The sequence below is a fragment of the Rhinopithecus roxellana genome, chromosome 8 (assembly GCF_007565055.1).
Source record: "Rhinopithecus roxellana isolate Shanxi Qingling chromosome 8, ASM756505v1, whole genome shotgun sequence".
Taxonomy (NCBI): Eukaryota; Metazoa; Chordata; class Mammalia; order Primates; family Cercopithecidae; genus Rhinopithecus; species Rhinopithecus roxellana.
Genome location: NC_044556.1, coordinates 87,551,523 through 87,577,915, shown reverse-complemented (window position 1 = coordinate 87,577,915; position 26,393 = coordinate 87,551,523). Strand labels below are relative to the sequence as shown.

Here is a 26,393-nt window from a genome sequence, read left to right as displayed (position 1 = left end):
AAAATTGTTATATTCTCTTGCTGAACTGACCTCTTTATCATTATATAATGACCTTCTTTGTCGCTTTTTATAGTTTTTGTATTGAAACCTTTTTTTGTGATATAAGTATAGCTACTCTTGCTCTTTTTAGGTTCCCATTTGCATAGAATACCTCTTCCCATCCCTTTATTTTCAGTCTATGTGTGTCTTTACAGGTGAAGTGGTGAAGTGTGTTTCTTTTAGGCATCAGATCATTGGGTCTTGTTTGTTTGTTTTGTTTTTTAATCCATTCAGCCACTCTATGCCTTTTGATTGTTGAGTTTAGTCCATTACCAATTGCTTGTTATTATTGGTAAGTAAGGACTTATTCCTGCCATTTTGTTGTTTCCTGGTTGTTTTGTGGTCTTCTCTTCTTATTTCCTTCCTTCTTGTCTTCCTTTTAGTGAAGGTGATGATTTTCTTGTGATATGTTTTAATTTCTTGCTTTTTATTTTTTGTGTATCCATTGTACATTTTTAAATTTGAGATTACCATAAGGCTTGCAAATATCTTGCAAACCCATTATTTTATTTTTTGAAAAATACAAACTAAGGCTTTTTCTTCAATTATCTCTATCATCCAGAGTAAAAGAAAGTAAGTCACCTGCAACTGAAGCCGAACCCTCCTGCCAATGAGAGATAAGCAGCTCTGGGTAATTTCACATAGCCCAGCAAAGACAGTTTCCTTGAATTCTCAAGAAAAATTGACCCTAAAATTTATCAGGATGACTTATTCACGAGAATCATCTGAGATGCCCATTACAAATACAGATGTCCAGAATCTTAGGTGGTTGTGGGAGAGGAAAGCTCCTGTAATTTTGCATTTTGTGGTGTTTAATTTTAGTTTTTTTTATTTCAATAGGTTTTTTTGGGGAACAGGTGGTGTCTGGTTACATGAATAAGTTCTTTAGTGGTGATTTCTGAGATTTTGGTGCATTCATCACCCTAGCAGCGTACACTGTGCCCAATGTGTAGTCTTTTATCCCTCGCCTCCCTCAATCCTTTTCCCCAAGTCTCCAAAGTCCAATGTATCATTCTTATGCCTTTGCATCCTGATAGCTTAGCTCTCACATATTAGTAAGAACATACAATGTTTGGCTTTCCATTCCTGAGTTACTTCACTTAGAATAATAATCTCCAATTCCATCCAGGTTGCTGTGAATGCCATTATTTTGCTCCTTTTTATAGCTGAGTAGTATTTCATGGTGTACACATATATACCATGTTTTCTTTATCCAGTCATTGATTGATGGACGTTTGGGCTGGTTCCATATTTTTGCAATTGTGAATTATGCTGCTGTAAACATGCATGTGCAAGTATCTTTCATATAATGACTTCTATCATCATATAGAAAATGTGATATCACTTCATTTTAAATGGTTTTTATGCAAAAGACAGGTAATAACAAATGCTGGTGAGGATGTAGAAAAAAGGGAATCCTTATACACTGCTGGTGGGAATGTAAATTAGTACAACTGCTATGAAGAACAATTTGGAGGTTCCTCAAAAAAACAAAAACAGAGCTATCATATGATCCAGACATCCCATTGCTAGGGAAATACCCACCCCCCCAAAAAAAGGAAATCAGTATATCAAAGAGATATCTGCACTTCCATGTTTACTGCAGCACTATTGACAATAGCCAAGATTTGGAAGCAACCTAAGTGTCTATGAACAAATGAATGGATAAAGAAAATGTGGCACATATACACAATGGAGTACTATTTAGCCATAAACAAGAATGAGAGGGGGCTGGGTGCGGTGGCTCAGGCCTGTAATCCCAGCACTTTGGGAGGCCGAGGCGGGTGAATCACAAGGTCAAGAGATCGAGATCATCCTGGCTAACACAATGAAACCCCATCTCTACTAAAAATACAAAAAACTAGCCGGGCGTGGTGGCGGGCACCTGTAGTCCCAGCTACTTGGGAGGCTGAGGCAGGAGAATGGCGTGAACCCGGGAGGCGGAGCTTGCAGTGAGCCGAGATCGCGCCATTGCACTCCAGCCTGGGCGACAAAGCAACACTCCGTCTCAAAAAAAAAGAATGAGAGGCCAGGCACAGTGACTCACACCTGTAATCCCAGCACTTTGGGAGGCTGAGGTGGATGGATCACGAGGTCAGGAGTTCAAGACCAGCATGGCCAAGATGGTGAAAGCCTGTCTCTACTAAAAATACAAAAAAAATTAGCCAGGCGTGGTGGCAGGCACCTGTAGTCCCAGCCACTCAGGAGGCTGAGGCAGAGAACTGCTTGAACCCAGGAGGCATAGGTTGCAGTGAGCCAAGATCACGCCACTACACTCCAGCCTGGGCAACAGAGCAAGACTCCATCTCAAAAAAAAAAAAAAAAGAGAATGAGATTCTGTCATTTGCAACAACATGAATGGAACTGGAAGTAGTTATGTTAAGGAAATAAGCTAGGCACTGAAAGACAAACTTTGCATATTCTTACTTATTTGTAGGAGCTAAAAATTAAAACAACTGAACTCATGGAGATAGAGCATAGAATGAAGGTTACCAGAGGCTGGGAAGGGTAGTGGGGGAGTGGGGAGGAAGAGGGGATGGTTAATGGGTACAAAAAAATAGAATGAATCAGTAAGACCTAGTATTTCTGCCAGGCATGGTGGTTCACGCCTGGAATCCCAGCACCTTGGGAGGCCAAGGCGGGCAGATCACTTGAGGTCAGGAGTTCGAGACCAGCCTGGCCAATGTGATGAAACCCTGTCTCTACCAAAAATACAAAAAATGAGCTGGACGTGGTGGCGTGTGCCTGTAGTCCCAGCTACCCGGGAGGCTGAGGCAGGAGAATCACTTGAACCCAGCACCCAGCATGCAGTGAGCTGGTGGCAATAGAACGAGACTCCAGCCTGGACAACAGAACGAGACTCCATCTCAAAAAAAAAAAAAAAAAAACACCTAGAATTTGCTAGCACAACAGGGTGACTATAGTAAAAAATAATTTAGGCTGGGCGTGGTGGCTCAAGCCTGTAATCCCAGCACTTTGGGAGGCCGAGACGGGCAGATCACGAGGTCAGGAGATCGAGACCATCCTGGCTAACACAGTGAAACCCCGTTTCTACTAAAAAAATACAAAAAAAAAACTAGCTGGGCGACGTGGCGGGCACCTGTAGTCCCAGCTACTTGGGAGGCTGAGGCAGGAGAATGGCGTAAACCTGGGAGGCAGGGCTTGCAGTGAGCTGAGATCCGGCCACTGCACTCCAGCCTGGGCGACAGAGCGAGACTCCGTCTCAACAACAATAACATAAAATAATAATAATAATAATAATAATAATTTAATTGTACACTTTTAAATAATTAAAAGAGTAGGCCGGGCGCGGTGGCTCAAGCCTGTAATCTCAGCACTTTGGGAGGCCGAGACAGGCGGATCACGAGGTCAGAAGATCGAGACCATCCTGGCTAACACGGTGAAACCCCGTCTCTACTAAAAAAATACAAAACACTAGCTGGGCGAGGTGGCGGGCGCCTGTAGTCCCAGCTACACCGGAGGCTGAGGCAGGAGAATGGCGTAAACCTGGGAGGCAGATCTTGCAGTGAGCTGAGATCCGGCCACTGCACTCCAGCCCGGGCCACAGAGCAAGACTCTGTCTCAAAAAAAAAAAAAAAAAAAAAAAAAAAAAAGAGTAAAACTGGATTGTTTGTAACACAAAGGATAAATGCTTGAGGTTATAGATATCTCATTTATCCTGATGTGATTATTATATATTGTATGTCTGTAACAAAATAGCTCATGTACACCATAAATATACATGCCTACTATGTACTCCCAAAAAAGAAACAATGCAAGCAAGAAGACAATGGAACAACATCTTTAAAGAACTGAAACAGACGGCCAGGCGTGGTGGCTTGTGTCTGTAATTCCAGCGCTTTGGGAGACCAAAGTGGGAGGATCGCTTGAGCCCAGGAATTCAAAACATAGGCAGATCCCATTTGTACACATAAACAAAAAACAACAACAACTGAAAGAGGGCTGGGTGCGGTGGCTCACACCTGTAATCCCAACACTTTGAAAGGCCAAGGCAGAAGGGTCACTTGAGGCCAGGAGCTGAAGACCAGCCTGGGCCAGACTAGGAGACCCTTGTCTCTACAAAAAAAGTTTTGCAAAATTAGCTGGGCCTGGTGGCACACACCTGTAGCCCCAGGTACTTGAGAGGATTAGGCAGCAGAATCACTTGAGTCCAAGAAGGCTGCAGTGAGCTACGATCATGCCACTGCACTCCATCCTGGATGACAGAGTGAGACATTACCTCTTAAAAAAAAAAAAAGGAAGAAGAAGAAGAACTGAAAGAAAGAACTGCCAAGTTTAAATTATACACCCAGTTTTTTAAAAACCATATTTCAAAAATGAAAATAAAGATGTTTTCAGATTTTTTAAAAATCTGGCAGAATTCATCACTACCAGACTTTAAAAAATATTAAAGGAAGGCCTGAAAGTAGAAGGAAAATGATACCACATAGAAACTGAATGAAGAATAATTGTGAATATAATAATAATAATGAAAATAAACTGAATGAATTAATAACCAAAGGAATGAAGAGTGTCAGAAATGGTTACCACACAGGTAAAATATGGAAGATGTTGTTCCTATTATTTATGTCTCTTTAAGAGATAACTAAGTCCTCAACAAAATATTAATAAATTAAATTCAGCAATATCAAAAAAGAATTAGCCAGGCACGATGGTACATGCCTGTGGTCCCAGCTACTTGGGAGGCTGAGGCAGAGGGATCACTTGAGCCCGAAGTTTGAGATTACAATTAGCTATGATTTGCACCCCTGCACTCCAGCCTGCGTGACAGAGCAAGACTCTGTCACTATAAAATAAATAAATAATAAAAAATTCTTTAAAATTATACATCATAACCAAGTTGGACTTACTACAGGTATGCAAGGCCAGTTCAATATTTGAAAATCAATCAATATAACCCATAATATCAACAGGCTAAAGAAGAAAAATCAGGCTGGGCAGAGTGGCTCACACCTGTAATCCCAGCAGTTTGGGAGGCCAAGGTGGAAGGATCATTTGAGTCCAGGAGTTCAAGACCAGCCTGAGCAATATAGCAAAACCCTGTTTCTACAAAAAAATTTAAAAATTAGCTGGGCATGGTGCCATGCACCTGAAGCTCCAACTTCTCAAGAGGCTAAGGTGGGAGGATCACTTGAGCCCAAAAAGTAAAGGCTGCAGTGAGCCATGACTGTACCACTAAACTCCAGCCTGGGTGACAGAGAAAGACACTGTCTAAAAAACAAAATAAAAAAGAAGAAAAGTCATATAGTCATATTAATTGATATAGAAAAAGCATTTTACAAAATCCAGTCCCCATTCACATGCACATACAAAAAAGTTTCACAAACTAGGATTAGAGAGGAAATGACTCAACTTGATAGAGAGCATCTACCAAAAAACTACAAGTAATGGCATAATTAGTGGTGAAAGACCAAAAGACCGAATGCTTTCCTCCTATTATCAGGAACATGGCATCATCATTCTTTTTTTTTTTTTTTTTTGAGACAGGGTCTCATTCTGTCACCCAGGCTGGAGTGTAGTGACAGTGGCATGATCATAGTTTACTGCCGCCTCTAACTACTGGCCTCAAGCGATGCTCCCACCTTCTTCTCCCACAGACGTACTCTCATTATTCTTATTCAACACAGTACTGAAAGTTCTAGCCTATGCAATAAAGCAAGAAAAGCAATAAATGCAGACAGATTGGAAAGAAAGAAATAAAATTGTCCCTATTTGCAGATGACAATTATCTACACAGAAAATCCTAATAAATCTACTTTTAACTGCGATTTTAAAAATTAATAAGGAAGGTCACCGGACACAAAATCAACACACAAAAATCAACAAACATGTAAACCAAAGCTGAAAACACAATACCATTTACAATTGCTACAAAGCAAGTGAAATACTTAGGTATAAATCTAACAAAACATGTATAAGATCTGTATGCTGAAAATTACAAAATGTTGATGAAAGAAATCACAGAAGACCTAAATAAATGGAAATACTGTGTTTATGACTTAGAAAACTCAACACTAAAAATGTCAATTCTTCCCAAATTGATTTACATAATTCCTATCCAAATTCCAGCAAGGCTTTTTATAGATATAAATAACTTATTCTAAAATGTATATGGAAAGGTAAAGGACCTAAAAGAGTTCAGACAATTTTGAAAAAGAAGAATATGATAAGAATCATTCTACCCAATGCTAAGGCTTACTAAATAACTTCAGTAATCAAGACAGTAGGGTACTGGTGGAAGAATAAATATGTAGACCAATGAAATATAAAAGAGGAATCAGAATAGAACCACAAAAGAATGTACAACTGATTCTTTTAAAGAAAAAAAGGTACAAACATGATTTAATAGAGGAAGCACAGCCTTTTCAAAAAAAAAAAAAGGGGGGATGTCTGTAGGCCAAGAAAAAAACAGAAAAGCCTCAACCTAAGCCTCATACCTTTTACAAAAAGTAACTTAAAATGATTTAAATATACCATGTAAAACTATGAAACTATTGGGGAAAAAACAAAAACAAAAAAACCAGGAGGAAATCTTCAAAATCTACGTCTGGGAGAACAGTACAGTACTTCAACTTGATATCGAAACTATGATCCCAGCCAGGCGCAGTGGCTCACACCTGTAATCCCAGCAATATGGGAGACTGAGGTGGGTGGATCATCTGAGGTCAGGAGTTCGAGACCAGCCTGGCCAATGTTTCTACTAAAAATACAAAAATTAGCTGGGTGTGGTGGCGCCTGCCTGTAATCCCAGCTATTCAGGAGGCTGAGGCAAGAGAATTGCTTGAACCCAGGAGGCAGAGGTTGCAGTGAGCTGAGATCGCACTATTGCACTCCAGCCTGGGCAACAAGAGCAAAACAAAACAAAAACAAACAAACAAACAAAAAAACCTATGATCCAGAAAAACTTGATGAATTGGACCTCTCAAAAATTAGAAAATTTTGCTCTGTGAAAGATTCTGTTAAGAGAATGAAAAGGGCCAGGCATAGTGGCTCACGCTGTATTCACAGCACTTTGGGAGGCAGAGGTGGGCAGATGGCTTGAGTCCAGCAGTTCAACATTAGCCTCAGCAACATTTCCAGCAGTTCAAGAAATGTTGCCCAGGCTGGTCTTAAACTCCTGGTCCACATATTTCTACAAAAATATAGAAAAAATTAGCAGGGCAGGCCGGGCGCGGTGGCTCAAGCCTGTAATCCCAGCACTTTGGGAGGCCGAGACGGGCGGATCACGAGGTCAGGAGATCAAGACCATCCTGGCTAACACAGTGAAACCCCGTTTCTACTAAAAAATACAAAAAAACTAGCCGGGCGAGGTGGCGGGCGCCTGTAGTCCCAGCTACTCGGGAGGCTGAGGCAGGAGAATGGCGTGAACCCGGGAGGCGGAGCTTGCAGTGAGCTGAGATCCGGCCACTGCACTCCAGCCTGGGCGACAGAGTAAGACTCCGTCTCAAAGAAAAAAAAAAGAAAAAATTAGCAGGGTATGGTGGCACACACCTGTAGTCCCAGCCACCTGAGAGGCTGGGGTGGGAGGATCACTTGAGCCTAGGAGGTCAAGGCTGCAATGAGCCATGATCACACCAGTGCACTCCAGCATGGGTAACAGAGTGAGACCCTGTCTCAAGAGAATGAAAAGATAAATTATAGACTGGGAGAAAATATTTGCAAGCCAAATATCCAACGAGGAATTTAGTATCTAGAATATAAAGAATTTCCGAAACTCAACAGTGGAAAAGCAAACAATATAATTAGCAAGTGTATTAAAAACATTTCACTGAAGAGTAGATACGGGTGACAAGCTAATAAACAGATGTTCAACCTCGGTGATTAGGGCAATCTAAATTAAAACCACAATGCAGTATCACTACATGCCTATCAGACTGATAAAATAAAAAATGCCAAATTCTGGCAAGGATGTGGGAAAAACTGGATCACTCCTACATGGCTGGCAGGAATGTAGAATGGGACAGCTACTCTGGAAAATATTTTGGCATTTTCTTTTAAAACTAAAAGTGCACTTACCATACAACCCAGCAATTGCACCCTTGGGCATTTATCCCAGGCAAATGAAAACCTGTATGCACTCTGAAATCTATACATGAATGTTGATAACAACTCTATTTGTAATAGCCAAGAACTTGATACCACCCAAATGTCCTTCAATGTATAAATGGTTGAAGAAACTGTAGTACATCCATACTACAGATACTACTCTGCAACATAAAGGAAAAAACTATTGACAGATTTAGGCCTTGGCTGGTTCTCAAGGGAATTATGCTGATTGATTTTTTTTAAAAAGCTACACACTGTATGACACTACATAAGTGATTCCATTTATGTAATGTATTCTAATAATATTAAAAGATGGAGAACAGATGAGTGGCTGCTGGGGTTATGGACTGGGGAGAAAGAAGGTAGATGTGACTATAAAGGCATCAGGGAGGCTTATGGTGATGAAATGGGTCTGTATCTTGATTGTGGTAGCAATTACACAAAGCTACACATATGATAAAACTGCATAGAACTACATACACACACAAATGAGTGCATGTGTAACTGGTAAAATCTGACTAAACCCTGTGGATTGTACCAATGCCAATTTCCGAGTTTTTGTTTGTTTTTTGTGCTTTTTTGAGATGGAGTTTCGTTCTCATCACCCAGGCTGGAATGCAATGGCGAGATCTCAGCTCACTGCAACCTCTGCCTCCCAGGCTCAAGCGATTCTCCTGCCTCAGCCTCCCAAGTAGCTGAGATTACAGGCTCCTGCCACCATGTCCGGCTAATTTTTTTACCTTTAGTGGAGATGGGGTTTCACCATGTTGGCCAGACTGGTCTCAAACTCCTGACATCAGGTGATCCACCCGCCTCAGCCTCCCAAAGTGCTGTGGTTACAGGCGTGAGCCACCGCACCCGCCCAATTTCCTCATTTTGATATGGTATGTAGTTATGCAAAATGTCAACATTGAGGGGGGAGGGGTGAAGGATGCACAGGACCTTTCTATACATTTATTTGCAACATCCTGTTTATCTATAATTATTTCAAAATAAAACATCTAAAAAAGAAAACTGGCTGTTTGAGCAAAAATAATAATATAGGCTGGGGTTCATAACAAATGTGTAAGTAAAACATACGACAACAGCATAAAAGCTAGGAGGAGGGAAACAAAGGTAGACTCCTGTAAAGTTGTTATATGTGAAGTGATACAGTACAACTTGAAGGTAGACTGTGATGAGTTAAAGATAATTCTAAACAGCCAGATATGGTGGCTCACACCTGTAATCCCAGCACTTTGGGAGACTGAGGCGGGCGGATGACGTGAGATCGGGAGTTTGAGACCAGCCTGACCAACATGGAGAAACCCCGTCTCTATTAAAAATACAAAATCAGCCGGGTGTGGTGGCACATGCCTGTAATCCCAGCTACTTGGGAAGCCGAGGCAGGAGAATTGCCTAAATCCCGGGAGGTGGAGGTTGCAGTGAGCCAAGATGGTGCCATTGCACTCCAGCCCGGGCAACAAGAGCGAAACTCCATCTCAAAAAAAAAAAAAAAAGATAATTCTAACCATCTTGGCTGGGTGCCTTGGCTTACGCCTCTAATCTCAGCACTTTAGGTGGCTAAAGTGGGAGGGTCGCTCGAGTCCAGGAGTTTCAGACCAGCCTGAGCAACACGGTGAGGCTGTTTCTACAAAAAATCAAAAAATTAACTGGACCTAGTGGTACACACCTGTGGGCCCAGCTACATGGGAGGCTGAGGTGGGAGTATTGCTTGAGCCCAAGAATTAATGACTGCAGTGAGCTGTAATCATACTGCTGCATTTCAGCCTGGGCAATAGACCAAGACCCTGTCTCTAAAATAAAATAAAATAAAATAAAATCTTTTAAAAAAAGAAGAGCAAAGCCGGAAGACTTATGCTACCTGACTTCAAGATTTATTTAAAAGCTACAGGAATCAAAACTGTGTGGTTTGGTATAAATAAGGAAAATATATAAATGGAACAGAATATGGAAATCAGAAATAGATCCATACATAAATGGAGAACTAATTTTTTACAAAGGTGCCAAGGCAATCTAGTGGAGAAAGGATAGTTTTTTCAACAAATAGTTCTGGAATAATTAGATACCCACATGCAAAAAAGAAAGAAATGAACTTTGATCCATAACTCACACCATACATAAAAATTAGCTTAAAGTCAGGCAAGGGAAAGTATTACCTATTCAAAAATTAAACTAACTAGCTGGGTGCAGTGGCACATGCCTGTAGTATCAGCTACCTGGGAGGCTGAGGCAGAAGGATCCCTTGAGCCTAGGAGTTTAAGAACAGCCTGGGCAACATAGAGAGACCCCATCTAAAAAAAAAAAAAAATCAATTCAAAATAGAGCATTGACCTAAATGAATAACCTCAAACTATAAAACTTCTAAAAGAAAACACTGAAGAAAACTTTTGTGGCCTTGGGGCAAAGATTACTTAGATAAGACACCAAGAGCATAACCCATAAAAAATAAATATAAAGTGAACTCCATCAAAATTTAAAGGTTAAGCTCTTCAAAAGATACTTCTAAAAGAATGAAGACAATCCAGGTCGGGCGCGGTGGCTCATGCCTGTAATCCCAGCACTTTGGGAGGGTGAGGCAGGCGTATCACAAGATCAGGAGTTTGAGACTAGCCTGGCCAATATGGTGAAACCCTGTCTCTACTAAAAATACAAAAATTAGCCAGGCATGGTGGCATGTGCCTGTAGTCCCAGCTACTTGGGAGGCTGAGGCAGGAGAATCGCTTGAACCCGGGAGGCAGAGGTTGCAGTGAGCTGAGATCACACCACTGGACTCCAGCCTGGGCAAAAGAGCAAGACTACCTCTTAAAAAAAAAAAAAAAAAAAAATGAACACAACACAATCAATAAGCTGGGAGAAAATCTTCACGAAGCACATATCTGATAAAAGACTTGTATTCAGGCTGGGCACAGTGGCTCACGCCTGTAATCCCAGCACTTTGGGAGGCTGAGGCAGGTGGATCACCTGAGGTTGGGAGTTCGAGACCAGCCTAACCAAAATGGAGAAATCCCGTTTCTATTAAAAAATACAAAATTAGCTGGGCGTGGTAGCGTATGCCTAACCCCCGCTACTCAGGAGGCTGAGGCAAAAGAATCGCTTGAACCTGGGAGGTGGAGGTTGCTATGAGCCGAGAGCCGAGATTGTGCCGTTGCACTCCAGCCTGGGCAACAAGAGTGAAACACCGTCTCAAAAAAAAAAAAAAAAAAAAAAAAAAAAAAAAAAAAGACTTGTATTCATGCTAATAACTCTAAAAATTAATAACAAGAAAACAACACAATTTTTTAAATGGCCAAAGGATTTTTACCAAAACATTTTAACAAAAGACTGACCATCCCAAGAGTCAGCAAAGATATGAAGAAACCAGACACTCACACACCATCGGGAATGGAAATAGTACAAGCACTTTGTAAAACATTTTGGTAGCTTTTTAAAAAGTTAAACAGGCCAGGCAAGGTGCCTCACGTCTGTAATCCCAACACTTTGGGAGGCCGAGGCAGGTGGATCACGAGGTCAAGAGATCGAGACCATCCTGGCCAACATGGTGAAACCCCGTCTCTACTGAAAATACAAAAATTAGCTGGGTGTGGTGGCACACGCCTGTAGTCCCAGCTACTCGGGAGCCTGAGGCAGGAGAACTGCTTGAATCCAGGAGGTGGAGGTTTCAGTGAGCTGAGATCGCATCACTGCACTCCAGCCTGGTGACAGAGCAAGACTCTGTCTCAAAAAAAAAAAAAAATTAAACATATTTGGGAAACCAAGGCAGGAATATCACTTGAGCCCAGGTGTTTTGAGACCAGCCTAGGCAACATGGCAAAACCCTATGTCTACAATAAAAATACAAAAAATTAGCCAGGCGTGGTGGTGCATGCCTGCAGTCCCAGCTACTCAGGAGGCTGAGGTGGGAGGATCACCTGAGCCCGGGAGGTTGAGGCTCCAGTGAGCCGTGATCATGCCACCACACTTCAGCCAGGTGATAGAATGAGACCCTGTCTCAAAAAAAAAAAAAAAAAAATTGGGTCCAGGCCCAGTGGTTCACACCTGTAATCCCAGCATTTTGGGAGGCCGAGGTGGGCGAATTGCTTGAGACCAGGATTTCAAGACCAGCCTGGCCAGCATGGCAAAACCCCATCTCTACTAAAAATACAAAAATTAGCCAGGCGTGGTGGTGGGCACCTGTAATCCCACCTACTTGGGAGGCTGAGACAGGGAGAGTCGCTTGCACATGGGAGGCAGCGGTTGCGGTGACCCAAGATTGGGCCACTGCACTTCAACCTGTGTGACAGGGCGAGATTCTGTCTCAAAAAACAAAAAAAAATTGAAACCTAACACAGGATTTTTAGGGCAGCGAAACTACTGTCTATGACACTACAATGGTGGATACATGTCATCATTAAAGGTTTGTCCAAACCCATAGAATGTATAACACCATGTGAACCCTACATTAGGGTTACATTAGAGTGAATCAACCTTACTGAAAACTATGGACTGAGTGATAATGATGTCAATGTAGGTTCATTGACAGTAACAAATGCACCAACAGCGGGGATGGTGATAATGGGGGAGGGTTTACGTGGAGCGGGGCAGGGTGTATATGAGAACATCCTGTACTTTCAGCTCAATTTTGCTGTGAACCTACAACAGCTCTAAAAAATAAAGTCTATTTTTTTAAAAAAAGGAAACAAGTACTGATAAATGCTACAATGTGGATGAACATTGAAAACACCGTGCTAAGTGAAAGAAGCCAGTCACAAAAAAACATATACTGTATGACTCCATTTACATACGTCCGGAATAAGTAAATATATAGAAAAAGAAAGCATATGATTAGTGGCCTACAACTGAGGCATGTGGAGAATGGGAAATGACTGCGAATTGATATGGATTTTCTTTTGGGGTGAAATACTCTAAACTTAGATTGTGGTGTTGGTTGCACAACTTTGTTAATCTACTAAAAACCAGTGAATTGTGTACACTTTAAATGGTTGAATTTGGTAGTATGTTAAAATCTTAATAAAGATGTTTTAAAACTGTTTAAATCACTATGAAAAAAATGATTTATGTAAGGTATATGCATGTGAGGAAGAGATATATATTCAGAAGTAAATACGTATGTCTATAGATTCAATAAATTCCTTTTAGTTATTATCTTAAATCAGAGGTAAGCCAAGGGAAGCAAGTGTGCCTTGTGTGCTGATACTATTCTATAGAATACTGGTGTGATTAACTCCCCTTAAAGAAAGGGGAGTAAAAGTCATACTAGCTATAAACTCATATTGTTTAAAATGTATAATGAATCAAAAATAAGTCTGTATTAAACATCCTTTGTTCAAAATTTACAATGGAGGCCAGGCACAGTGGTTCATCCCTGTAATCCAAGCACTTCGGGAGGCCAAAGTGGGTGGGTCACTTGAGGTCAGGTGTTCAAGACCAGCTTGGCCAACATAGCAAAACCCCATCTCTACCAAAAATACAAAAATTAGCTGGGTGTGGTGCTGGGCGCCTGTAGTCACAGCTACTCGGGAGGCCAAGGTACAAGAATTGCTTGAACCTAGGAGGCAGAGATTGCAGTGAGCTGAGATCGTCCCACTGCACTCCATCCTGGGCGACAGAGTGAGACTCCATCTCAAAAAAAAAAAAAAAAATTAAATAAAATATACAATGAATTAAGGATAAAGTCATAATAAAAATAACTGGCTGGATGCAGTGGCTCTCGCCTGTAATCCCAGCTACTCAGGAGGCTGAAGTGGGAGGACTGTTTGTGCCCAGGAGTTTAAGGCCATAGTGAGCCACAGTCACGCAACTGCACTCCAGCCTGGGCGACGGAATGAGACCACATACCTTAAAAAAAAAAAAAAAAACCTACCACATGATTCAACATTCTACTCCTGGATATATACCCAAGAATAACACAAAGGCACATACACAAATGTTCAGAGAGCTTTATTTTAATAGCCAAAAATTGGAAGTGATCCAAATGTCCATCAACAGGTGAATGGATTAAACAAACTGTACAGATATGGTATATCCACACAATGGAATGTTATTCATCAATAAAAGGAAAAGAATTGACAAACACAACAAGACAGATGAATCTAAAAAATAATTATGCCGAGTGAAAGAAGACAGACAGAAGAGCACATACTCTACGATTCCGTTTATATAAAACTTAAGAAAATGCAAACGAATCTGCAGGGACAGAAAGCAGTTCAGTGGCTGCCAGGGGGAGGGTTTTCTCAGGGGGAAGAGGCCGAGAAAACTTTTGTGGGCGATGGATATGATCCCCCTGTTGATTGTGGTGACAGTTTCACAGATGTAAACATATGGCAAAACTTATCAAATTATCCACTTTAAATATAAGCAGTGTATTGTATATCAATTATACCTCATTGTGGCTGTTTTAAAAAGATGATTCCAAGCTTAAGAAAGATAAACCAGGAAAGGTGGATCATGCCTGTAATCCTAGCACCCTGGGAGGCCAAGGTGGGTGGATCACTTGAGCAACCTGGTCTTAAGCTCAGGAGTTTAAGAGCAGCCTGGGCAATATGACAAAACCCTGTCTCTACAAAAAGTACAAAAGTTAGCCAGGTGTAGTGGCATGGGGCTGCAGCTCCAGCTACTCTGGGGACTGAGGCAGGAAGATCACTTGAGCCCAGAAGTTGAGGCTGCAGTGAGCTGTGTTTGTACCTCTGTACTCCGACCTGGGTAACCAAGCGAGACCCTGTCAAAAAAAAAAAAAAAAATAGGGGTTCCATGACTCTAACAATCCCTTCCCCACCCAGGGTATGCAGGGGAACTGAACCAAGAGCCTCAATCCTGTCCTTGCTTTTTCTGAGCTCAGCACAAGCTCAAATGTGCATTTTACAAAGGCAATCAGACCAGCCTGTCTCTCCTCTCTGATCCTTCTGGCCCCTCCACATCTCTACCCCCATATTTAAATGGAAGCTAAGAGACACTACTACGTGCTTATGAAACCCCAGCTTCACTCCACCCCCACCCTGGGAAAGACTTCAAATTCAATAATTCTAAGGAGAAAGATAAGCACAAACAGATCTATTTTATTCTGTGTACAGAGTTCTACCAGAAAAAATGCCTCGCCCAAGATACAAGTTGTTATTTCTTTCTTTACTGAGAGGTATTTGCCCCTTTGCCATAGTATAGATGAGAACAGGAAAATACTTGGATGTCGCTGAGGGTCACGTTATTTGTTATAATGAGATTTGGCTCCATGGAATAGAAAAGTTGTTTTCATACTGTAAGGATTTATTTTCATCACTTTGTTAAAGTCCCGGAGTAAACAGTCAGGAACTGTTTTGGCAGCTCTGTGAAGTCATCAGGGTTTCGGCCTTCTGTTTCCTCCAGCATGTGACATCCATCCTCAAGGTCACATGATGTCTGCTGAAGACTTGATCTAAGCAGTAGGAGGAAGAGGGAAAGGCAAAGAAAGGGGCCCTGGATGTCCTAGAAGATAAAAGCCAGGCTACTAGAGAGGAAGTCAGGTGTCTGGCCATTCGGAGTCAAAGAGATAATAGACACTGGAACCAATCCTGGAATAGCATTTAGGCACCTTGGAGGGTATGCCCTAAGAGAGATGATCACTGGAGCTGAATAGGGCCTCTGAGTACAAGGATCACATAACAGTATGGTGCTAAAATTTTCCCCTTTTCTTGAAAAACTGCTGCAAAGAGCTCCCCTCCTAAGTTCTGGCCCTAAGTTCTGGCCCCATCTTTCCAGGACTGTATCAGAAGTGCAAGCAGGGTCTCTCCTGACTGGACCAAACAGGCACTGGGAGACCCCATTGACACTTCCCCTGAATACCTTGCATCTTCCTCTGAGCACTCAGCTACCCAGTGCGTCTGATACCCATGGTGGGTTGGGTGCATGGGTGGATCCGAGCAAGACGAAAGTTCACTGTTCCTGAATACACACTTGAAAAGTGGTAAGGTCTCAACAAATTCATAAAAGTGAGTTCAGTATGTTATCATTAGGGGAGTAGTAGGAAAGTAGTGGGAGGTCTGTTCAACAGTGGAAGGAACGGTTGGAATCAGACAGTAAGAGCCACAGACAAGGTAGTCAAAGGGTAGTTGCTATCATCAGACCAGGCTCTCCTGCCCACCAACCGCAGGCCACAATCCCAGCCCTTCTCTCTGATGTCAGGAGCTGGGGAGCATCTGCCTTGCCAAGCCTTGTGCGATCGGCTCCTGGCAGCCTCACACTTGGTAGGCTGAGGGACTGGGAGTGAGCCAGAGCCCCTCTGCTAAGCATAACTTCGAGAAGTGGGCAGCCCACCCCTGATGAATCAATACTGACATAGCACTGCTGCCTTCGCTGCTGACCACACAGGGACTACAGGACCTTTCTTGGCTTTGGTGCCCTGGCCACACGATGCCCCCAGAACCAGTTTCTGCTCAGCGCTGGGCTCTCCCACCACTGTCAGTGAATGCGATCAGAGTGAATCCAGCTGTACGTCACTCCTTAATACATTCAAAAGCACAGAGGAGGTCCCTGGACGCAAAACCAGGAGAGGGTAGGAACCCTGGAAGGGAATATCCTGCCCAAGTGCAGTACTTCACTATAATTATCACAGTTATACATTATTTCTGTTTAAGATCATTTCAGAGGGCACTAACTGGTATAAAGTAAAATAAGTCTCCTTCCTCCCCACACCTAGCTGCACTCCCTAGGGACCACCACGTATAGCTTGTGGTATACCTTTCAGAAATTTTCTATCCTACTGTATTCTGTTGAATGCATGTGTAAGAATTTTACTTATAGATAATTCAACTAACAATAATCACTAATTTATAAAATGCATATTATTGACACTGAAATTGGAGGTGGATAAACAACTAAGAATGATAAAAGTGAACGTTTAATTCTTTCAGAGTGCAGTTTTTGAAATGACCACCAGGTGTCAGAGTTATCAACAGTAATCCCCAAATTATGACTGGAAAGTTACAAGAACAGAAAAGTGCCTGGCTGGAAATGAGACCACGAGATTCCTCCCTTAACAGGATTCCTTGGCCCTTTGGCCCAATATTTTGTCTACTTAGGGTTGCAGGGAGGGAGGAAGGGAAGCTACAGACAAAAAAAAAAAAAAAATTCCTCAGACCACAGATTCCCATTCAATTGGGTACCCTTTGATCTTTAGAGAAGCTCTGTGAAAGCACTGTTAAATTTTACATGGGAAATGTAAAGGCTAGGCAGAGTCAGTCCTCCTACACCTGCAAGGCTACTTTTGGAAGCCAGAGCTATCTCCTTTCCTCAGTAGGGGCGGAGAACAGAAGAGGACACGGACACGGACACACACACACACACACACACACACACACACACACACACGAGAGGGCTCAGCTACAGCCATCCTTGTTTTAAAAGGGAAAATTCAATTCTGTTTGTAGGAGCACCTCCTAGTTTACCACCGCCATCTCTTACTCACTTCCCATTGACTCCTCACATGCACTTCCTCTACCAGGCCTGACCTGCCTGCTGTCCTGAGCTGCTGACCTAGAAACACTCAACCTCCATGCTTGAGAGCAGGGCGTGGATCGTCTCCCCTCACCACATCCAGGCTGTCGTCCAGGGGTGGTTATGCCACCCTTCCTCCAGGGCAGAGGCCTGAGCCGGGTGGCCTTGCTGCTCCCACTCCCTGGCACCACATGCCCAGCTCTCGTAGAGCCAACATACCATGGAGGGCTCCAGGCGACTCCCACACAAGCCTCTTCCTGTATCTTCTTGGATCACTGATATCCGCACTGGCAGAACAGGAGAGTGAAGCAGTTAGGACAAGGCCTTGTGCAAGGAGGGCACGAGAATGGCACAAGTGGCTCCAGAGTGAGCTAATGTCTTCCCTGGGAGGGCACAGCTGAAAAGTGTCAAAAAGACAGGGGAATCCTTGGCCGGGCACAGTGGCTCATGCCTGTAATCACAGCACTTTTCAGAGGCCGAGGTGGGAGGATCTCATGAGGCCAGGGGTTTGAGACCAGCCTGAGCAACACGGTGCAAACCTATCTCTACAAAAAATACAAAAATTAGCTGGGCGTGGTGGCACGCACTTATAGTCCCAACTGCTTGGGAAGCTGAGGTGGGAGGATGGCTTGAGCCCGGGAGGTCCAGGCTACTACTGTAAGCCGTGACTACACCACTGCACTCCAGCCCAGGCAACAAAGTGAGACCCTGTCTCCAAAAACACTTTAAAGAAAAGGGGAATCTTTACATGTCCCACTGGCACTTGTCTAGGCTGTTCCCTGGACCACATCTCATTTCTGAGTTATGAGGCTAAGGAAGGGATCAGACAGGTTTCAGACCCCCTACACACTGGAGCTTTTTGTGGATGGAACATTGCTATGCAGAACGATGCAGAGCTTGTGAAAAGAAGCAGGAGATGGTGTGAGGAGAGGGGAGCGGGGAAGAAAAGAGTTCCCTTCTTCATGGACCATGTTATGCATGTTTCAATCCTACTTGAAATGTGACTTCCATGATTTCTGACAGATTAAGGTGACCTTTTCATGTGAGTTGAGTAACCACATCTGCTAAACTGGCACATGCCACATCGACCACATGAAGCAACAGGAATTATTTTAGTCACTATACACTTTAAATGCCATATATAATTTAAAATGATACACCTGTGGTGCCACACATATAATAAAATGTCAGTTATTATTAAAACACTGGTAGTATTCATATTCAATATGACAATACACTATGTTTGATGTTTCAAACATAAGGTTCAAGCCAAATGCTTCATATAAAAACATAAAGGGGTAAAACAATGTTTATATCTGGACCTCCATTCATTTACCATGACTGATATAGTAACTGTTGCTTTAATGTGGCGTATGGCAATTGAGATTTTTCTCCATTATCCTATAACATATAAGGGGTACAGAACAGAAAGAATCTCTCATAATGCTATTCCTATTATATTCCCTTCCTGAGTAGGGTCAGACTAAGCCATGGGCAGGGACCATCCAGAATCACCCTCATCTACACTGAGTGTATCTACCTCAAGGAAGGTTTAATAATGGGCCTCCTCTCTGGGCACTGAACTGTTTGGTGACATTTGGATAATCCTGGATCTACTAGATTCCTGGTAAGTCAAAGAACATTCCAAATCTCTCCAAAATCTTCCTATCAGTCACAAGTTCTACTTCATTAGGCCGTTCGGATGATAAGGGTTTCACAAGGCCAAGACAGACTTCACTGGTCAATGTGTATTTTGAGGATGGGGTAGTTAGGGGAGGAGGAGGGTGGATTCAGGCCCCTACCTCACTCATTCAAATACAGATGGTCCCTGACCTACAATGGTTCAGCTTACAATTTTTCAACTTTATGATGGTGTGAAAGCAATACGCATTCAGTAGAAACCATCCTTTAGTACCCATACAACAATTCTGTTTCTTACTTTCTGTACAGTATTTCATTTATTGAATAAATTACATAGTATTCAACATTATTATATAATAGGCTTTGTGTTAGATTATTTTGCGCAACTGTAGGCTACTGCAGTGTTCTGAGCATGTTTAAGGTAGGCCAGGTTAAGCTATGAAGTTCTGTAGGGTATGTGGATTAGATGCATTTTTGACTTACAATATTTTCTACTTACAATGGGGTTTATTGAGATACAACCCCACTGAAAGTCAAGGAGCATCTCTGTACCTGCTTGCCACCACCCCCTCCAGGTTATTCATGCTTTAAGTAGGTGAGTCAGAGGAGGTGGGCGGTTATATTTGGTTTTGCCATGTGTATGGTATCCTAATGACAGTGACTCCTCCCTCTAGTTAATCCTTCCACAAGCGACTCCACCTCCAAGCCCTGCACTCAGCCAGGTAAAATGCCTGACTGAAAATCTCCGGTCTCTTCACCAGTACCTGACGCCAATTCTCTTCTAGAAAGCAAGGAAGGAAATCATTGATGTGAACACAGAAGCAGAAGACTTTCTAAGCCAGTCACGAGCTTGGGTGCAGAGTGAGGCCAAGCTCAGACAGGTCACTGACCATAATTATCCCTCCCATAAGGGCAGCCTTCCTCACCTGCAGCCACGCAGCTTCTGAGGCAGTGACAAATAGTTGTGCCTGTCGAAACTCCAGAGGAAACATTCCTCACCAGGTCTCTCAGTCCAAGCTTCAGTGACAGGACCAGAAATGTAAACAGACTACTCCAATAGAAACAAGAGAGAACTGGTTCTCCTGCTCTCTGGATGGTTTATGACATTTCAATTATGTTCAACACAATATAGCTGAATTATTTTTAACCTTACTGAGCCTCCTAGCTTTGTAAAAGAAATATTCGTTGATAGAGTGGAAGGACAGCTAGAAGCAGAGATCTGGAAGAAAAAAAAAAACAACTCACTAGTAGAAATGAGCCTATAAACGATACTACTTACAATATTGAGTAGATAAAGCATAGCACCTTTTACTCAAGGAACCATGAGTGAGGGACATTTTGGGTGTTGCTTATTTGTAATTTACTTCTTAGAATAATATAGTGCATTTTCTTCAAGCAATTTTGCTGTTATTTCAGCAAACAGAAGAGAGGAAATCTCAGTTCTAATTTCCCCAGTAGCTGTGCTGCCATGATTACCATCATACTAGAACAAACAGTTCAAGATAATTCTGCCTAAGGTTAAGACAAAGAGATTCTTAATGCACAATCTTTTGGACAATATGACTCAGTGTCTAAACAAACTGATCTCGGGTTTTAATAGTTTTGTTGAGGGGAGGGAAGATAAAGAAGGGTCCCATTTCTTCTCTTTGTTTCACTTTTCTTCTCCCCTCAATGCTACAAAAATCTTTCAAAACTTGTCAAAGGTATCAGTGCACCTGTAGTCCCCGCCACTAAGGAGGCTGAGGCAGAAGAATGGTTGAGCCCACAGTTTTGAGGCTGTAGTACACTTTGATCATGCCTATGAATAGCCTGCACTCTGCACTCCAGTCTGGGCAACATAACAAGAACCTATCTCTAAAAATTTTTTTTTTAAATTTTTTAAACCTTGTTAAAGGTATACAACAACCTCACAGTGAAATATCCAAAGTTCTTCTGACTATGGTGTTAGAACTAAGCATAAGAGTTGCAGCCTCCAGTGACTACAGGTGCCAAATACCTTTGTTTCATAGTATCTTGAGGCCAGGTAGAGTGGCTCACGCCTGTAACCCCAACACTTTGGGAGGCCAAAGCAGGAGGATCACGTGAGCCTAGGAGTTCAAGACCAGCCTGGGCAACATTGTGAGAAACTGTTCCAACAAAACAACAACAACAAAAAAAAGCAAGGCATGGTGGCTCATGTCTGTGGACCCAGCTACTCAGGAGGGCTAAGGTGGAAAGATTGGAAGATGGGTTGAATCCAGGAAGTCGAGGCTGCAGTGAGCCATGATGACACCACTGCACTCCAGCCTGAATGACAGAGAGAGACTGTGTCTCTCTAAAATAAAAATATATATACACACATTATATATACATATTACATGTGTATATTATACATATATATTTTTTTTTTTTGAGACAGAGTCTCATTCTGTTGCCCAGGCTGGAGTGCAGTCTCAGCTTAGTGCAACCTCCGCCTCCCGGGTTCAAGTGATTCTCCTGCCTCAGCCTTCCCAAGTAGTAGGGATTACAGGCATGTGCCACCACGACTGGCTAATTTTGTATTTTTAGTATAGACGGGGTTTCTCCATATTGGTCAGGTTGGTCTCGAACTCCCGACCTCAGATGATCTGCCCGCCTCAGCCTCCCAAAGTGCTGGGATTACAGGCGTGAGCCATTGCACCCGGCCATAATCTTAAACTATATTCTTTTGGCCCTGAAATACTTTACTTTTTTTTTTTTGAGACGGAGTTTCGCTCCATCGCCCAGGCTGGAGTGCAGTGGCACGATCTCCACTCACTGCAAGCTCTGCCTCCTGGGTTCACGCCATTCTCCTGCCTCAGCCTCCTGAGTAGGTAGGACTACAGGTGTCCGCCACCACACCCGGCTAATTTTTTTGTATTTTTAGTAGAGATGGGGTTTCACAGTGTTTAGCCAGGATGGTCTGGATCTCCTGACCTCGTGATCTGCCTGCCTCAGCCTCCCAGAGTGCTGGGATTACAGGTATAAGCCACTGTGCCTGGCCAACACTTTACTTTTTAAAATATCCATTTCTTCTTGAAATACAGCCCACTTTGCTGCGCGCAGTGGCTCAGGCCTATAATCCTAGCACTTTGGAAGGCCAAGGCGGGTGGATCACTTGAGGTCAGGAGTTTGAGACCAGCCTGCCCAACATGGTGAAACCCTGTCCCTACTAAAAATACAAAAATTAGCCAGGCATGGTGGTGCGCGCCTGTAATCCCAGCTACTTGGGAGTCTGAGGCAGGAGAATTGTTTGAACCGAGGAGGTGGAGGTTGCAGTAAGCCGAGATCGCGCCACTGCATTCCAGCCCGGGCAACAGAGCGAGACTCCATCTTAAAAAAAAAAAAGAAAAGAAAAGACAGTGATAAAGGAAATAGTTCACTTTTGTCTTAATTCTACTATTAGAAAAATAATAGTGTAACATGGATGAATTTCAAAAGTAAAAATAAATACAACAGTACCACAAGTGGCAACTGACAGTCAACCTCAATATCTGGGAGGCAATAGGGAAGCATGGCGACTCTGGTAATTTGAAAAGCGCATAACCTGTATAAAAGCAGAAGCCACTGTGAATGCCAACCACCTGTTTTTCAGAAGTGTGGATCCAAGTCTTCATTTGAGAAACCAGAAGTCCAGATTCCTATGTGTAATCTCTTAATTTTTAAATATGCACTATTATCTTAAAAGAAAAAGTCATCAGGTCACCACTTTGCTACCCTCCTTTACTAACTAGAAACAATCTGACTGGGGATAGAATTATTCTGGAAGTCAGGGAGCCAAGACTGTTAAACCCAGCTGACACCAACCTAGTTTCTTCCCCTGGGCCAAAGACCTAATCATTCTGTGACTCAGCTGCGTTGTCTGAAAAGTTTAGAGGTCCAAAATTCCTTTCAATCCTAAAATATGGCATATGGATGAATAAGTTTTCTAGATAGTCAATACTCACAAGAATAACAAGGAACATAATTAAATGAAAAACAAAACTAGATCATTGTGCCATAGCAGGCTCTATTACATTGTCTAGACATGATCTTGGTGTGACCAAGCTATTTGGTTAATATAACCACAAGAATTGGAATACTTTTATCAGAGCAGATCCAGTTTCTAATATCTACCCACCCACTGGGGAGAGAAAAAAAGTGTGGATCTCTAGTACATCATGACTCCGGCAGGAGCACCCCTCTATGAAACAGAACTCTTGGGTCTTTTGAACCCAAACCCAGCGTTTGAAGGGAATAATTCTGAGTCAGAACAAAGCTGACCAAGAGCCACAGCTCTTGCTTAGCAAGTTCATGCTCAGCCTACCTGCGATGAGCTTTGTAGATGCCACATCATGGTCTCCTGCAGGCGCCAACTGCACTAGGAACAGCTCTTCTTACATAATCCTCGGCCATGTCCCATGACTGTGCACGAGGACATGGCTTTGCCCTGCACAAACGCACACAGGATTTTAGACATGACATCTCATTTTTCAGGGAGCACAGAAAGGAAATAAAATATAAGGCTGGAAAATAATAAGGAATAGATAAATTAAGGGCCTTTCCCACTGTAAAGGTTAAAAGCATATTTCAGAACAAATAAAAGTGTTCACCTTCTTGTGGTTATATTAACTGTGTGCCTTTGGCAAAGTGAAGGCCCAAAGAATAATGGAAACCCACATGAACTACAACTGGTGGCTTCTTCACACAGGCCATTGTGACACAGATCTCATGGCTCCAAGTGAAATGTGGAAGGGGTGTCTGCTCCCTACATTCCTAAGTACTTTTGTGCATCAGTTGTGAACAGGACCTTTTTAATTTTGCTATTAGCAGCTGCCAATAAGTATCTAGTACGTCTTAAAGAATAATTTACCTTTGGTTCCAGAACCAGCTATGATCTCTCTTCAGTTCTATCGCCCCCTAAAGGCGTTTTCTTCATTGTGTCCTTTTAATGCCCTGGCTTTAGCTAACCAGGGTGTTTATTCTAAAAGTCAGTTCATTCTTACCTTAAGTCCTTTGTATTATCTGTTCCCTCTGCCTGGAATGCTCTTTACCCTGATCTTCACAAGAGCAGTTCATTCAGATCTCAGCCTCAAGGGTACCCCTGAGAGAGGCCCTCCCTGGCCATTCAGTAGACAGGGTCTTCCCAAGCACTGTGTCATGTGACCCTACTTTAATTCTCTGCCTAGCACATCACACCTTCACACCGTCACACCACCTGATACATTTCCTGTTTATTTCTTTCTTTTTGCTGGTCTTCCCTGGAAGACACAATATAAGACTAGAATATAAGTTTGTGTAAGCTTATAAGAATATAAGCTCCATGGAAATAAAGATTTTGTGTCTTGTTCACTGCATATTTCTAGCACCTAGAAGGGTCTTACATATAGCAAGTGCTCAAAAAATATTTTTTGAGGGAGTCCCTGAACGTATTCTGGCTCAGGGGGCTTCCCAATAATATATACATATGTGTGTGTGTGTGTGTGTGTGTGTGTGTGCTGAAAGAATGAATGGACGGTTGGATGAATGGAAGAATCCATTCAGCAAATATCCACAAAGTGCCTGTGGTGTACTGGAAATACGATGAGGAGTAAGATCTTCCTTCAAGGACCCTACTAGGTCCCCACCAGGGAAGCAGGCATTACAGAATACAATGTGGTAGAAGAAATGCTTGAAGAAGCATTTCAAGCTCTTAACTTTCCCTAGAGATTACCCTTATACTATCTGGGTTTGGGTATGAGGGTAATCTCTAAGGAAAGTTAAGAGCTGGCCAAAAGGATAAGAATGAGAAGAGGGGTAGCAGGTAAGGCATCTGAGAAGCACTGCAACAAAGCCACCGAGTCTGAAAGCAAGCCACAGGTTCCGGGAGCCCCAAGTGGTCTGGTGTGACTGGAGCCACAGGTGAGGGACTTGAGGGAGACTGGGCCTCCAAAGAGAGGCATGGGCCAGTTCTTAAGGAGCCATGCAGACCAGTACCTGCACATTAGATTTCATCATCTAAGTGGTGAGGGCCACTGAAATCATTTTATACAGTTTTAAGTAGGGAAGTGACATAATTTACCTTTGGTTAATTATGTTTAATAGTTTTAAAATAAAACCATAATAGTTTCATGCTTTATAAAGATAATTTTGTAGCCGGGGGTGGTGGTGCATGCCTATAGTCCCAGCTCAGGAGGCTGAGGTGGGAGGATCACTTGAGCCTGGAAATTCAAGCCAGCAGTGAGCTATGATCGCCCCACTGCACTCCAGCCTAGGTGACACAGCAAGACCCCCTCTCTTGGGGAAAAAAAAAAAAAGAAAGAAAGATAATTTTGGTAGCAGTGACAGCAACAAATTAGAGAAAGGAACAAAATATTCAGGAAGCTATAGTCTAATCCAGGTGGAAGAAAAAAATGTAAACCCAAACTATGAGTGGCAATGGAGATGAGAGGAGACAGATTAAAAGCTATCCAAAGGGTAGGATCAATAGAGCTTAGTAACACAGGAGATGCGGGAGGTGAAAGAATTAATGGGGTTAAAGAGAATCTGGCTGGGCACGGTGGCTCACACCTGTAAATCCCAGCACTTTGGGAGGCCAAGGCAGGCGGATCATGAGGTCAAGAGATCAAGACCACCCTGGTCAACACGGTGAAACCCCATCTCTAATAAAAATACAAAAAATTCGCCGGGCGTGGTGGCAGGCACCTGTAATCCCAGCTACTTGGGAGGCTGAGGCAGGAGAATCGCTTGAACCCGAGAGGCGGAGGTTGCAGTGAGCCGAGATCATGCCATTGCACTCCAGCCTGGGCAAAAAGAGCGAAACTCCATCTCACAAAAAAAAAGAGAATCCCAGTTTCTGATTTGTGTCAGTGGGAGAAACTGTGACATTCTTCATGGAAATGAATAGCTCTCAGGCAGGCACAAGGCCTCTGGAGCTCTAAATTCACTCTGCCTGTGAGCTGACTGAATCTGAGTCCGCTTGCTTGCGTGAGCTCATGGACACTTGCCCAAGTGGCTATCTATGGTCCTAGCATAAATATGAGTTTATCTGCTGAATAAGTAAATGCAGACAGAAGTCCCTCTGGTGTGTGTACATCAAATCTGCAGTGCTGGTGATTTATCTGTTCATAACAATACACATGGGATTGCACTGCACGGCCATTTTGGGAGGCACACACTGATCCATCACCACGAACACATGACTATAGGTCTAAATATAGATGTGC

General features: G+C 42.8%; 1 protein-coding gene across 16 annotated transcripts in view; it reads right to left on the bottom strand.

The window, feature by feature from the left end:
• CNIH3 (cornichon family AMPA receptor auxiliary protein 3) overlaps nucleotides 1-26,393 on the bottom strand; it is a 372,243-nt gene that overhangs the window by 330,243 nt on the left and 15,607 nt on the right. For 2 of the 16 annotated variants that reach the window (XM_030937099.1, XM_030937098.1), the window contains 5 exons: nucleotides 23,516-23,638; nucleotides 20,366-20,431; nucleotides 20,139-20,260; nucleotides 17,791-17,858; nucleotides 14,041-14,824 (listed from right to left, as the gene is read on the bottom strand). The exons of 6 other annotated variants lie outside the window; for them this stretch is intronic. In XM_030937099.1, coding sequence (XP_030792959.1) covers nucleotides 14,490-14,824; nucleotides 17,791-17,858; nucleotides 20,139-20,260; nucleotides 20,366-20,431; nucleotides 23,516-23,545 — 621 coding nt within the window. In that variant the 5' untranslated portion in view covers nucleotides 23,546-23,638 and the 3' untranslated portion in view covers nucleotides 14,041-14,489. 8 more of the 16 variants (XR_004059002.1, XM_030937096.1, XM_030937097.1 and 5 more) reach the window with 7 other exon arrangements.